This window comes from Nannospalax galili, unplaced genomic scaffold (genome assembly GCF_000622305.1).
Source record: "Nannospalax galili isolate Female #2095 unplaced genomic scaffold, S.galili_v1.0 scaffold158, whole genome shotgun sequence".
Taxonomy (NCBI): Eukaryota; Metazoa; Chordata; class Mammalia; order Rodentia; family Spalacidae; genus Nannospalax; species Nannospalax galili.
In genome coordinates, this window is record NW_008345290.1 from 2,739,535 (window position 1) to 2,752,704 (window position 13,170).

Consider the following 13,170-nt stretch of genomic DNA (forward strand, 5'->3'; position numbering starts at 1 on the left):
TGGGTTGGTTGGCTAGTTGGTTTTGAGACTGGGTCTCATGTAAAGAGCTCCTGACTCACTATGGATCTGTAAATGACCTTGAATTTCTGATCTTCCTCTGCTGTGATTACAAGCATTTGCCACCATACCCGCTGGTGTTATGCAATGCAGGGTATCAAACTCAGGGCTTTATGCATGCTGAGCTAGCACCCTTAACAACTGAGCTTTAAGTTTTTAAGTTTTTTATCTAATTAGTGTAGTATTTTGTGGATCAGAATCCGGTGTGGGCTAAATATAAACACCTGTCTTATCGATAGGTAATTTGTTGGGACCATTATTTTTCTAAATGAATATCCTAGATGCTGATTAGACACATAATATAATGGATTTTATGTGCTTTTATCTTTTCAAGTAATTTTCTTAGTTATATAGAAGGTTTATAAAGAAAACTAGGAAGACCCGATAAACCTATAGTATGTAATTTAAAGTCTGTTTTTCTTTAGTGATTTTTTTGTTAGCACACAGAATGTTTTACTTCTGGTCAGCATATTTATCAGTTGCAAGCTTTTTTGTTTTGTTTTGTTCTGAGTTTTTACCTCCCAACTATATGTGGAATGGGTACAAGAAAAGTAAGATTTTTCTAAATGTAACAAGAGTTCATCTTTTCCTCTCTTTAAAAGCATTTTTCGATGGACATGGTGACACATGCCTTCAATCTCAGCACTCAGGAGGCAGAGATCGAGGCAAGTGAATGTGATTTCAAGGCCAGCCTGGTCTACATAGGGATTTCCAGGACAGCCAGGGCTACATAGTGAGATCCTGTCTTTAAAAAAAAAAAAATCTTGGGCTGGAGAGATGGCTCAGCAGTTAAGAACACTGACTGTTCTTACAGAAGACCCAGGTTCGAATCCCAGCACCCACATGGCAGCTAACAACTGTTCGTAACTCCAGGGGATCCAACAGCCTCTTCTGTCCTCTGGGGGCATTGCACGGCATGGGTACACTTACCTGCATGCAGGCATAACACTCGTACACATAAAATAAAAATAGTATTTTTTTTAAATCTTAATTTAATTGAATGTTAGCGTATTCAAGTAGGGTAAGCCCTAACGGTGACACAAAGTAACTGTTCTGTTGATAAAGTAGATAACTTCATATTTTTAACATTTGCCAGGTCAAGTTTTAACTTGAATAGTATATTTGCAATGTCTGCTATATATTGTTTATTTTCCCCTGAATCTTGCAAATTGGATGTTTTAAAAGTGTAAAGGAAGTTATTGCTGATTATGACTGATGTGTCTATTATTCTCTGATCTTCAGTTTTCAGGCTTCCTTTGAAGAAGTGGAAAGATGATAGTGGTAGAGTTATTCTTAATCAGCTGTCATCCCAGAACAGAGATAAATGCTAAATAGTTAAAAGCACTTAATCTGTAATAGCATTATTTCCAAAATTCTTACCTTCTAAAATATGCAAAAGTTGCAAAACATGGTGAATAGGTAGGTGCTTTGCTCTTCAAATGTAAAATCAGCATATACCAGAAACATACATTGACACCTTGATGGTGTACTCAGGAAGGGACCAGAATGACTTTAGAGCTTACCTATATAGTCACCGAGTTTTCTTAATAGTACAGTAGCAATTTTAGAATATTAAGTAGTCATGGAGTATTATCATGCTTTAGTTGGTTTTCTGTTGCTCTGGTGAACATCAGGACCAAAAACAACTTTTGGAAGGAAAGAGTTGAAGGAAGGCAAGGTAGGATCTCAAGGCAGGAACCATGGAAGAATGTTGCTTACTGGCTTGCCTCCCCTAGCTTACTCAGTTACCCTCCTTATACAGCCCACACCCACCTGCCTGGGGATGGCACTACCCACAGTGAACTCAGCCCTTCTACCTCAATTAAAAGTTAAAATGCCTCACGGCCACAGGCCACTCCAGTGGAGGAGGTTCCCTCTGCCCAGGTGACTCTACTTGGTGTCAAGTGGACAAAAAACTAAGCAGCACATAATATATAATAAGTGTATTTTAAGATGTAGATCTACCTTTATCTAATTTTCATATTTTAAGCTGTAGCTGTGCTTTTTCACTCTACATGTGAAACTTCAAACTCACAACCCTCTTGTCTCAGCCTCCTAACTGAGTCCTCTTCCTTTACAGGAAACTCAGCTCTTTATTTATTTGAGTGCTATGATACGAGAACTGAAAGTTGGCACACGAAGCCCAGCATGCTGACTCAGCGCTGCAGCCATGGGATGGTGGAGGCCAATGGCCTCATTTATGTTTGTGGTGGAAGTTTAGGGAACAATGTTTCTGGGAGAGTACTTAGTTCCTGTGAAGTCTATGATCCTGCCACAGAAACGTATGTATTCACTTATAATTATCATTCCACTCTTACTATATTCTATAAGTTCACTGTGGGAAGATGTGAAAAAGCAGAAGGAATCCAACAGAAAATTCAGTTCTCGTCTTAAGAATATACGTACACTTGAACAAGCTGAGCCGATAGGAAATGCCTTGATCTTATCTCACATGGGAGCCCCTTTTTGTCTCGTCCTGCTTATCCAGTAAATATGAGTAAGATACAGTTGATTAATTCATCAAAATCAAAATTTTTTTTGAGAAGCTAAGAAATTTAAGGGAGGCTGAGAATCAAATAATTTCACCCCTAAGTAACAATTTTACTCCATACTGGTTCTTAGCATTAATAGTCACTCTCTTAGGTAGATATGTCTTTTGTGGTTTATATCTCCCAAAGTATGCCTGAATTAGTATTTATTAAATAATATCCTTAAACCATGTGGGAAGCAAATAACAGCTTTGTAAGCAAAATGCTAATCTAAGTATGGTAGTGCATGCCTGTAATCCCAGCACTCAGTAAACTGAGGCAGTTGGATTACCATGAGTTTGAGGTTAGCCTGGGCTACAGAGTGTCCAGAAATCAAAAACAAAACAAAACTAGGTAAGAGTCTCATTATAAAATATCATTTTTTTCTGTTTGTGCTTCCCATCTTTTTAAAAATTATTCAAGGAAGTATAACTCCATTTCCAGATAAAAGTACAGTTACCATTTTGTATTCTCATTTTTTTGCTCTGGTCATTACCAAGAAAGAGAAGCAAAACCACTTGTGTATCTTTTGACAAAGTATTGAAATGGAAATCTCTTGCGATCATCAAAGGCAGTGCCATCTATTGTTTTTCAAACCTGTATTTGTCCCAGGTCACACTGGAGTCCTGTGTACTTATCCTGTCCATCAGCCAGCAGTTCAGCTGTTTAGCCACACCATCTTGCCCTAAATCAAGCACAAGCATAAACATATAGACACACACAGACACACACATACACACACACACACACACACACACACACACATGAGGTTTTTAAAGTGGACTGCCCTCTTTACCATCTTCTACCTTACCTTCTTTGCTCAAAATCTGTCATAGCATACTAATTAAAAACTATGGTCTGTTTCCTTGTGCTACTGTATTCTTCATTTATGAAAACACAACTCAACCAGCTGTGGTGACGCACATCTTTGATCCCAGCACTTGGGACGCAGAGGCAGGAGATCTCTCAGGTATACATAGAGTTCAGGCCAGCTGCAGTTACAGGGAGACCCTCTCTCAAAAAGACCGAACAAAACCCTCTTTGAACCCATAACTATATAGATTTACAAATTTTACAGTCTTTGTTTTTTTGGTTTTTTTGAGGCAGGGTCTCCCTGTAGCTCCAGCTGGCCTGGAACTTGCTATGTAGATAAAACAGGCCTTGAACTCACAGAGATCAACCTGCCTCCGCCTCTGCTGGGAATAAAGGCGTGCACCACCCCACCTGGCTAAATTTTACAGTCTTTATTCAGGCCATATCAGTGTAAGTCAATATATTCTCAGTCATATAGCAGGGGTGAAAGTGTAAAGGAATTCTGTTGGGCCGGGGAGATGGATCAGCAGGTGAAAACACCTGCTCTGTAAGCAAGAGGACCCGAGTTTGGATCCCCAGCATCTAGATAAAAGACCAGACATAACTATATGTGCCTGTAACCCAGCAGTGGGGGAGAAGGGTGTGGAGACAGGTGGATCCCCAGAGGTTGCTTGATAGCTAATCAGCCAAGCTAGCTAAACTAGCCAAATGACCAACTTCTAAACAAAAAAATTCTTTAATCTCAGTATTTTTTTATTCAGTTTTGAGAATATATAAATACCTACAAGACTTAGCATCTCTTTTGTTTATGTTGTGCTTTTGTTTTAAATTTGATTTAACGTTCTCTTTAGTGCCCTTAAATTTTCATAAATAAGTTCTCAAAATAAATTTCATATGCTACTATTATTTCCTTACTAAAACATAACTAAAGTTATTTTTATAAGGTTTTGCTTTCCAACTCTGATATTTTTGGCTGTTTCATGACTAGAATATTTAATTTGCGGCTGAGAGATTAAGCTCGTGGAAACAAATGGCACAGTTAAAACAGTCTTGATTTTAAGAAAAGCTTTTGAACATTGAACTTCAAGTTGAAGACTAAGAGCAAAATGCACACTGTGCATGTACATTATAGGAGGAAGAGGGATTTGTGCTTCTAAACTGTCAGGAGATTTAGATATTCATGAACACTTGCTCTTTATATCATTGGTGTGTTTGAAGAAGAATGAGAAATTTAAATTGAATTTTTCTAATCCAAACGTTTTGGTAATGCTCTGTGGCAGTTCACTGTGTAGAGGGTCAGTGGAGAACCTAGTATTTACTGTCTTCCCATTTCCAAGCATGCTGGTCATTCACCTGGGTAAGCACATACATACATGGACATCTGCTATTTCCTGGAAAATGGGATCCCATGGTGATCTCCTGATATGGAGTGTGTTCCAAAAACAAGAGTGATGACTGTAAAACCATTTTTTAAAATTTAAAAATAGCCATCTTATAAAATGTTTATACCAAGTTTCCCTGTTCTGTGTTAGCTGTTAAGATCAGAAGCCAAAGTGCCGGTTGCACCCTGTCACAAGTGTTAGTCATGGGAGTATATACAGAAGGAGCAACTGACTCTCAAAAGTAGCCAACACAATTATCTATGTTATGTGTATGTGTTTAGCTATGTGTATGATAATGACTTTAATATGCTTCAGCACAGTGTCCACTTTGGTATTCTGAGTTTCATTATTTGTAGTAGTGGATATGAACACAATAATAATGATAATAAATTACTGGAACTGACAAAATGAGAGTGTAAATGTTTACCAGAACTGCCTAAGTTCTTACTGTACATTTAGAGATGGGCATGTGAAAGAGGAGGTAGTGACACACCTATAATCCCAACAGTTTGGGAGCATGGAGTAAGAAGATCAGAAGTTTGCTGAGCTACAAAGTGAATCCCTGTCTCTAAGTAAAACAAACGAACAAAAGAGATTTAATAACAAACACACCACTATGTGAACTTTTGGAAAGGCTGGGGTAGGAAGATTGCTGAGAGCTAAAGGCCAGCATGGACTACATGGACAAGTTTCAGTTCATCCAGGGCTAAATAGCAAAACCTCCACCTCCCCAATGCCTTAAAAAAAAAAGTCAGTACTAATTTATTGTCTATTAAGAGATCTGTTATGAGTTTATGTTTTACTTACACATAAATGTTCATTTAAAGTCACTTGTATCTGGGCATGGTGGCTCGTGCCTATAATCCCTGCACTTGAGAGCTATAGGCAAGAGGATCATTACAAATTCGAGGCCAATGTAGTTAAATATCAAGTTCCAGTTCAAGGGCTACATAGAGAGAGACCATGGTCTGCCTTCCCCCCAAATAAAGTAATGGAATTAAAGTTGTATTCTCCGCCTTTGTTTTTGCACCCATTTCAAAAATTATTGGAAACTATGTAAGAAACATTTCTTCTTCAAAAGATAACATTAATAACTTCCAAATTCCTTTTTTTAATTTTGTTATTTTTTATTTTGTTTTATATGTACGAGTGTAATGCCTGCTTGTAGGTGGGTGAACCCATCTGCAGTGCCTGTGGAGGTCAGAAGAGGACATCAGATTTCCTGGAACTGGAGTTAGAGTTACTGTAAGCCGCCATGTGGGTGCTAGGAATCGAACCTGGGTCCTCTGGAAGAGCAGCCAGTGCTCTTAACCACCAAGCCATCTCTCTATACCTTCTAATTCTTATATTCAATTAGTCAAAGACCTAAAGTCCCAGTATACCCAGCCTATAAAAACATTACCTATAACCATGTACACATCTGTTTTCTAGACTTCCAGACATCTTATGTCATGTATGTGCCACAGTAGTAAAGGAACATTTATTTAGGATAACAGACCCATCCTGTTAGTATGAGTCCTTTTTATTTCTTGTAAATGGATATACTAAAACCTTTTTTTTCTTTTTTCTTTTTTTTTTTTTTTTTCAGATGGACTGAGCTGTGTCCAATGATTGAGCCCAGGAAGAATCATGGGCTGGTGTTTGTAAAAGACAAGATATTTGCTGTGGGTGGTCAGAATGGTTTAGGTACATGATGTTAACTTACTACTCACTCAACTTTGCTGATTTTGCTGATAGTCTCTTAAATTGTTGGTGATTCTTGCAGTCTAGTCATTTACCACATATAGCAATATGTCTAACCGCTGACATACATTATGAAACATAAAATGTCCCTGTGTATGACAAAACAAAGTGTATATGTTTGTTTGTTTACCAGAACTGCCTAAGTTCTTATATACATGGGCATGTGAAAGAGGCGTGGTGACACACCTATAAGGCAAACCTGAGCTATAGAGTGAAACCCTGTATCTAAAATAAATAAGGAAAACAAACAAAACACACTTTGTGTGATAGTGCAGACCTACAATCGGAACTTTTGAGAAGTTTATGGTGGCTACACATAAACAGGGACTGTCTGGGACAGTCACAGACATTCTTAGGCATTTCCATAGGAATTCCCCAGGAGTGGATATCAACTGAAGAAATAATTGAGCAGTAGAAACATTTAAACTTAAAAAAAAATCTTTAAAAGCATTTCAGGATTTCAGGTAGAAGCTTCAGACCTTGTATCTAGGTTCTAAATAATCAAAGTTTCCTAAACATTTTAACATTGCATGTATTTATCTATACTGTTATTCTTTAAATGATTAAGTGTGACCTTTTTATTTTCTTAAATAATGCTAATAATGATATTAAATAGCTTAAATAATAAGAAATCTGAACTGAATCTAGAGATAGTCCTTCATTTTGTCCTTATTATTTGCTATTTATTATCCTTATCGTTATTTATTGCTAATTTCCATAAATTATTAAAAGAAGTAATGAAGAAAACACTTGAGTTGTAATCAAAATTAGTGAGATGGTAATACAATCACTGGTTAATTCTTTTTCAGGGTAGAACATTTTTAACTTTGTAGAAAAAATGATTCTGAAATATAAATTTCTATTGTATTTCAATGTGGGCAGTGATTGTAAACTCATATTCTTTCTATGTACTTGACAATTTTATTTTCAAAATAAAATATTAGAAAAATACAAAAATGAAGATGAGCTCTAAGAACATTTGTATAGTTTCTCATGTTTTTCATGTTATTTTATTCTTTTGAAGGTGGTCTGGACAATGTGGAATATTACGATATTAAATCCAATGAATGGAAGATGGTGTCACCAATGCCTTGGAAGGGTGTAACAGTAAAGTGTGCAGCAGTTGGCTCTATCATCTATGTCCTGGCAGGTTTTCAAGGTGTAGGCCGTTTAGGACACATCCTTGAATATAATACTGAAACAGACAAGTGGGTTGCCAACTCCAAAGTTCGTGCTTTTCCAGTCACAAGTTGTTTAATTTGTGTTGTTGATACTTGTGGAGCAAATGAAGAGACCCTTGAGACATGAAAGATGAGTGGACTCCAGCACTCTATCTGAGACTCAAAATATGGCCCAGTTCCTACGGTTTGGTTATGATGTTCTGGTTTGGTATTTTGTTAAAAGTTCAAATGAATGAAGTAAGAGTCCAATAAAATACTCTCATATTTTGTATGGATTTTCTTACTTAATTCAAAGACCATATTTTAGCTGGCCATATAATCAAGAACCTATCAGCCAGAAAACTTGAAAAGTTATAAGCATTTGTTGAAAATATGAGTTTCTTGAATGAGTTTCAAATGTATAGCTGATTCTGGCAGAGTGGGGCATCTTCATCCATGAAGTAGCCTCAGCTTAGCTCTAGATTCTATTTTCATATATTGTGTAAGTGCTGTGTAGTTAGGTCTGTTTGTTTCTGTTTGGTCAAGAGCTAAGTAGTAGTAATTCAAGATGGGCAACTCTGGTATAGTAACTGATAGTGTTACATAGTTTTGCTTGTCTTCATTTATTTCATTTAGTGCCAAATTGTTCCATTTTAAGGTTAGCAGAGCAACTCAAGGCATATATAACTTCCTCACAAAACTTCACACAAACAGATTTTGGGACTAAGCAGTATACCCAACTCTTCATGAAATATATTCAGTCCAATTAAATACATTGCCTACTTTAATGTAAAATATTAAATGTAGTACTTCACTATTTAGATTGTTTTACTCAATGATTTAAAAAGTGCTTTGCATCTTCAGTCTTCACTGAAAGTCAATCATAGTAATGATTAACCAACAAAAGAAAGCTATTTGTAGCAGACTTCTAGATCACAAGAAAAGCATTGATAATTGTACCACAGTTATGTTACGAATTTTTAAAAATACCTGTTTTCCCTTAGTAGAGCATATCACAGAGGTAATTGAGTTTTCTGTAAAAGTTTTGTAATAATTTGAGTTAAATATGTTATCTCTTTTATGTGGACATCAAATTATTTACCAAACATACTTCTTTCCTAGTAATGTTTTACCCTTTCATTGTATGAAATGTGCCATGTAAAACTGTCAGTCATCAATTTTTTTCTGATATTAAATATTTTTAACTTAAAATAGATTGCTCTGTTTATTCATTCTAAATGTGTTAATGTTTTTAAAATCTGTGAAACAGTGTTTCTATTTTAATTTTCATTTTACTCTGTGTGGAGGTTATAATCGATTCCAAGAATGTTTAAATTAAAAATGAATTTGAAAAATATAATAGGCTTATCTGTTGTTGTTTTATGTATGTTCAGCTTTATTGAGATGTAATTCACATGCCATACAATTTTCCCGTTTACACATTACCATTGTAGTGGCTTCTATATTCGGTGTGTTCAACCATCACTGTAATTTTAGAATGTTTTCATCACCCCCAAAAAGAAACGCTGTACTTACTAGCAAGTACTCGATATATTTCCCATTTATTAGCTTCCTCGACTGCTACAAACTACCACACAGTTAATGGCTTGAAACAACAGAAATGCACTCTCACCTTTTAGGAATCCAGGTGTCCTAAATCAAGGTGTCAGGATTGGGCAGAAGCACCATGCCCTCCCCTTGCTGCTGGTGGTTGCAAGGGTCTTTGGCATTCCTTTGCGTGTAGCTGTATCCCACAGTCTCTGCCTTGGTGTTCTCATGGCCTTTTTCTCTGTGTAACTACCACCACATGATACTTTCATAAAGACAACAGTCTAACTGCTAATTATCTGCAGCAATCCTGTTTCCAAGTATGGTCACATTCTGAGGTTCTAGGTAGACATATTTAACCCAGTACATCTCTATAAACATTCAAGCTTCAGCTCCTAGTTTTGACCTCTAGATCTGACTGTTCTGAACATTTTTTTTTTTTTTTTTTTTATGCCAGGTGTGGAGGAGCAAGTCTTTAATCCCAGCACTCAGGAGGTAGAGGCAGAGGCAAGCAGATCTCTCTGAGATCAAAGCCAACCTGGTCTACATAGCAAGTTCCAGGCCAGGAAGACCCTTTCTCAAAAACCGTGGTGGGGGGGGGGGGGCATGTGCACACCTGCTTGTGGCTCAAGGAAGCCAGAGGGCATCAGATCAACTGGAACAGGTGTTACAGTTGTGGGTGCTGGGAATTGAACCTGGGTCCTCTGCAAGAGAAATAAGTGCTCTTAAGTGTTGAGCCATCTCCAACCTGTTCTGAACTTTTTTTTAATATTTTTATTTTATGTGTATGCGTGTATTGCCTGCATGTATATGAGTGCACCCGTGTCGCAATGCCATGGAGGTCAGAAGAGGGCTTCGGATTCCCCTGGAACTGGAGTTAAGGACGGTTTGCAGTCACCATGTGGGTACTGGGAATCAAACCTGGGCCCTCTGCAAGAGCAGTCAGTGCTCTTAATCGCTGAGCCATCTCTCCAGCCTGTTCTGAACATTTTTATGTAGGATTTTTAATTTTGCACTATAAAGTGGCTAATGGGGCTAGAGAGGGAACTCAGTGGTTAAGAGCATGCACTGTTCTTGCAGAGGACTTGATTCCAGTTCCCAGCACCCATATCAGGTGGCTCACAACCACCTATATAGCTCAAGGGATCCTCTGGCCTTTGTGGGCACCTGTATTCAAGTGTACGTACCCACAATACAGACACATCACTAAAAATAAAAATCGGGCTAGAGAGTTGGCTCAGTTAAGAGTATTGGCTGCTCATGCAGAGGACCCAGTTTGATTCCCAGCATCCACAGGGTACCTAACAACCACCCCCAGTTCCAGTGGAATCCGATGCCTTCTTACCTCCTCGGGCCTTGCATGACATGGGTGTACTTTCATAGATGCAGACAATAAACTCGTTCACATAAAAATATTTTTTGAGACAGGGTCTCCCTGTAGCTGGCCTTTTGGAACTCACTATGTAGACAAGCCTGACCTCGAACTCACAGAGATCCACCTGCCTCTGCCTCCCAGGTGCTGGGATTAAAGGTGTGTACCACCGTGCCTGGCCATGAAATATTTTAAAATAGTAGTAATGAAAATTGGTTTTTAAATACGGCTAAATTTTTATGACAATGCCCACTTATTCCATAAATACAATTTTATTGAAAGGATAAGCACCCCTGTAGAATATGCAGCTTTTCTTAAAATATTTTAAATATACTTTCTTTTTAGGCTGTGTTAGCTAACTAGAACACAAGTATATTGACAGGTTTGATACAGCTTAGAGTCTCCTTCCTTCCCTCCCTTTTTCTCCCTCTTCTCTCCTTCAAAGTACAATTTTTTTCAAAAAGTTCCTTTAAAGTGCTCTGCTTCCATTTCAGTAGATATTGTTTGTTAGTGTTATATCCTTTGCAGTAGCCTATTTTGATGATACAGTGACTCAGTTTAACTTTTGAAAATCAACTTGAATATGAAAGTTTAGTATCAAAAACTGTTAAATAGTGTTTAAGGTTTTGTTGTTGTTTTTTTTTTTTTTTCTCTTCCAGGCAGGGTCTCACTGTAACCCCAGCTGGCCTAGAACTCACTGTGTAGAGCAGGCTGAGCTTGATCTCATAGAGATCCACCTGCCTCTGCCTCCCAAGTGCTAGGATTAAAGACACGAACCACCACACCTGGCGACATGAAAATTTTTGAGTCATGAATGCCAGTATCAAGATAAAATGTGCCATTTAATAAAGTTACTCTAAATGTATATTCTTTTTGCCTTACATGTTGCCTTGCTTGTTGCCTTACAGGGGAAAATGCACTGCACTAAGGCAAAGGAGATACTTACAGAATTTTTAGAAAAGACTGGTACTATTAACTAATACTAAAGAAGAAAATCAAATTTACTCCAACATGGCACCAAATCAGTTCCCACTAAGCCTCAGTAGTATAAAAGTTTGCACCATTCACACTTGATAAATCCTTTACCCCTTTTTCTTTATAGTTGCCTCGAAGACTTGTAAAAGTTTCACTTTCATCTTAATTTTCCTCTCCAAGATGACTCAGACTAATTTGGGAGAAAATGAAGCAGGTTGGGTGGTTCTCGATTGTGATGCCAGCACTGCCGTGGCTGAGGCAGGAGGATAACTGCAGTTTGAGACCAGCCTGCAATACATAGTGGGCTGCTCTCTCTCTCTCTAAAATATATGTTATTACTCTTCATATTTCTGTGACAAAAGTACCTGGCAAAAGCAGCTTAAGGAAGGGTGAATTTATTTTGACGTCATAGCTGGGAAGGAATGGCAGCAGGCGCTGGTCCCATTGTATCCACAGAGAACAGCAAGCCGCATGCTCACCTCACATTTGCCTATTTTATTCAGCTTGGGTCCCCACCCCAAAGATGGCACATCTCAAATTCAGGCTGTGTCTTCAATTAAAGCTTTCTGGAAACATCCTCACTGACAAGCCTAGAGGTGTGTTTTTGTTGTGATTCTAACATCTCACAGGCTCAGAGGTGTTTCTATGGTGGTTCTAAATGTTCTCGTTAACTATATACATATAATTGGGGGAGGGGGTTGTTGTTGAGACAGGGTGTCCCTGCAGACCCAAGCTTGCCTAGAACTCAGTATACTGACCAAGCTGGCCTGGAGCTCACAGAGATCCTCCTGCCTCTGCCTCCCTAGTGCGTGCCACCACTCCCCGAGAGGTGACTATATTAACCATCACAAATGTAAGCCTTACTGGAAAGCCTTTTGCTTTCTAGATCTTTCCCTTTTGTGGTATAATTTCATGAAATTCAAGATCTAGTTAGAATATTCTTGTTTAATGTTACACCGATAGTGTCCTATTTCTTTGACAGTTGCAAAGTTAAGAATATACTGTTTTCTGAAGCTGTGCACCAGGGGAAAGCGGGCTGTTTCTGTGTCTGTTCTCCAGAAACTTCATTCTTCCTGACACAATTTCAAATAGCACCATTTATGTGGACTTTTAACAGGGCTTCTCAGTGAGCAAGAAGGCTGTACCTACTCAAAGGGGCAAATTGTAATACTTTTCAGTTACAGTGTGTCCTAAAGAGAACAGTTTCCTGCTAACAGTTGGCTTTCTTCGACTCATTCATCCTGATAAATGGCGGGGCTGAAGTTGCACTTTTTCAGCCCGTTTACTTTCTCTGCGTTTAGAAATGTAAAGAACCGCTGGTCTCTCAAACCACAGCCAATCCTGCCCTCGGGGATTGAGGTTGTTTGTAGTACAGGACACCCTCTCATTTCCAACTTCAAACCGCCCTCCCGAAGTCTGCGCCCCGCCCCAGTTATCCGTTCCCACAAAACATCCGAGACCAGATTTTTTTCCCAGCCCGCTCCGCTCATGCGCGACAGGCTCGCTCATCTCAAATCCCATTGGCTGAAGCCCGCATCTCTCGTCGCACAGGGGGCGGGTCAGAGCGCCTCCTCCGAGCGCAAGGAGATGAC

General features: G+C 38.5%; 1 protein-coding gene across 2 annotated transcripts in view; it reads left to right on the forward strand.

Moving 5' to 3' along the window:
• Positions 1-8,039, forward strand: part of Klhl7 (kelch like family member 7) — a 73,322-nt gene extending 65,283 nt beyond the window's left edge. For both annotated transcript variants that reach the window (XM_008841461.3, XM_008841462.3), the window contains exons 9-11: positions 2,138-2,339; positions 6,369-6,466; positions 7,548-8,039. In XM_008841461.3, coding sequence (XP_008839683.1) covers positions 2,138-2,339; positions 6,369-6,466; positions 7,548-7,831 — 584 coding nt within the window. In that variant the 3' untranslated portion in view covers positions 7,832-8,039. The remainder of the gene's footprint in view (positions 1-2,137; positions 2,340-6,368; positions 6,467-7,547) is intronic.
• The last annotated feature ends 5,131 nt before the right edge of the window (positions 8,040-13,170 follow it).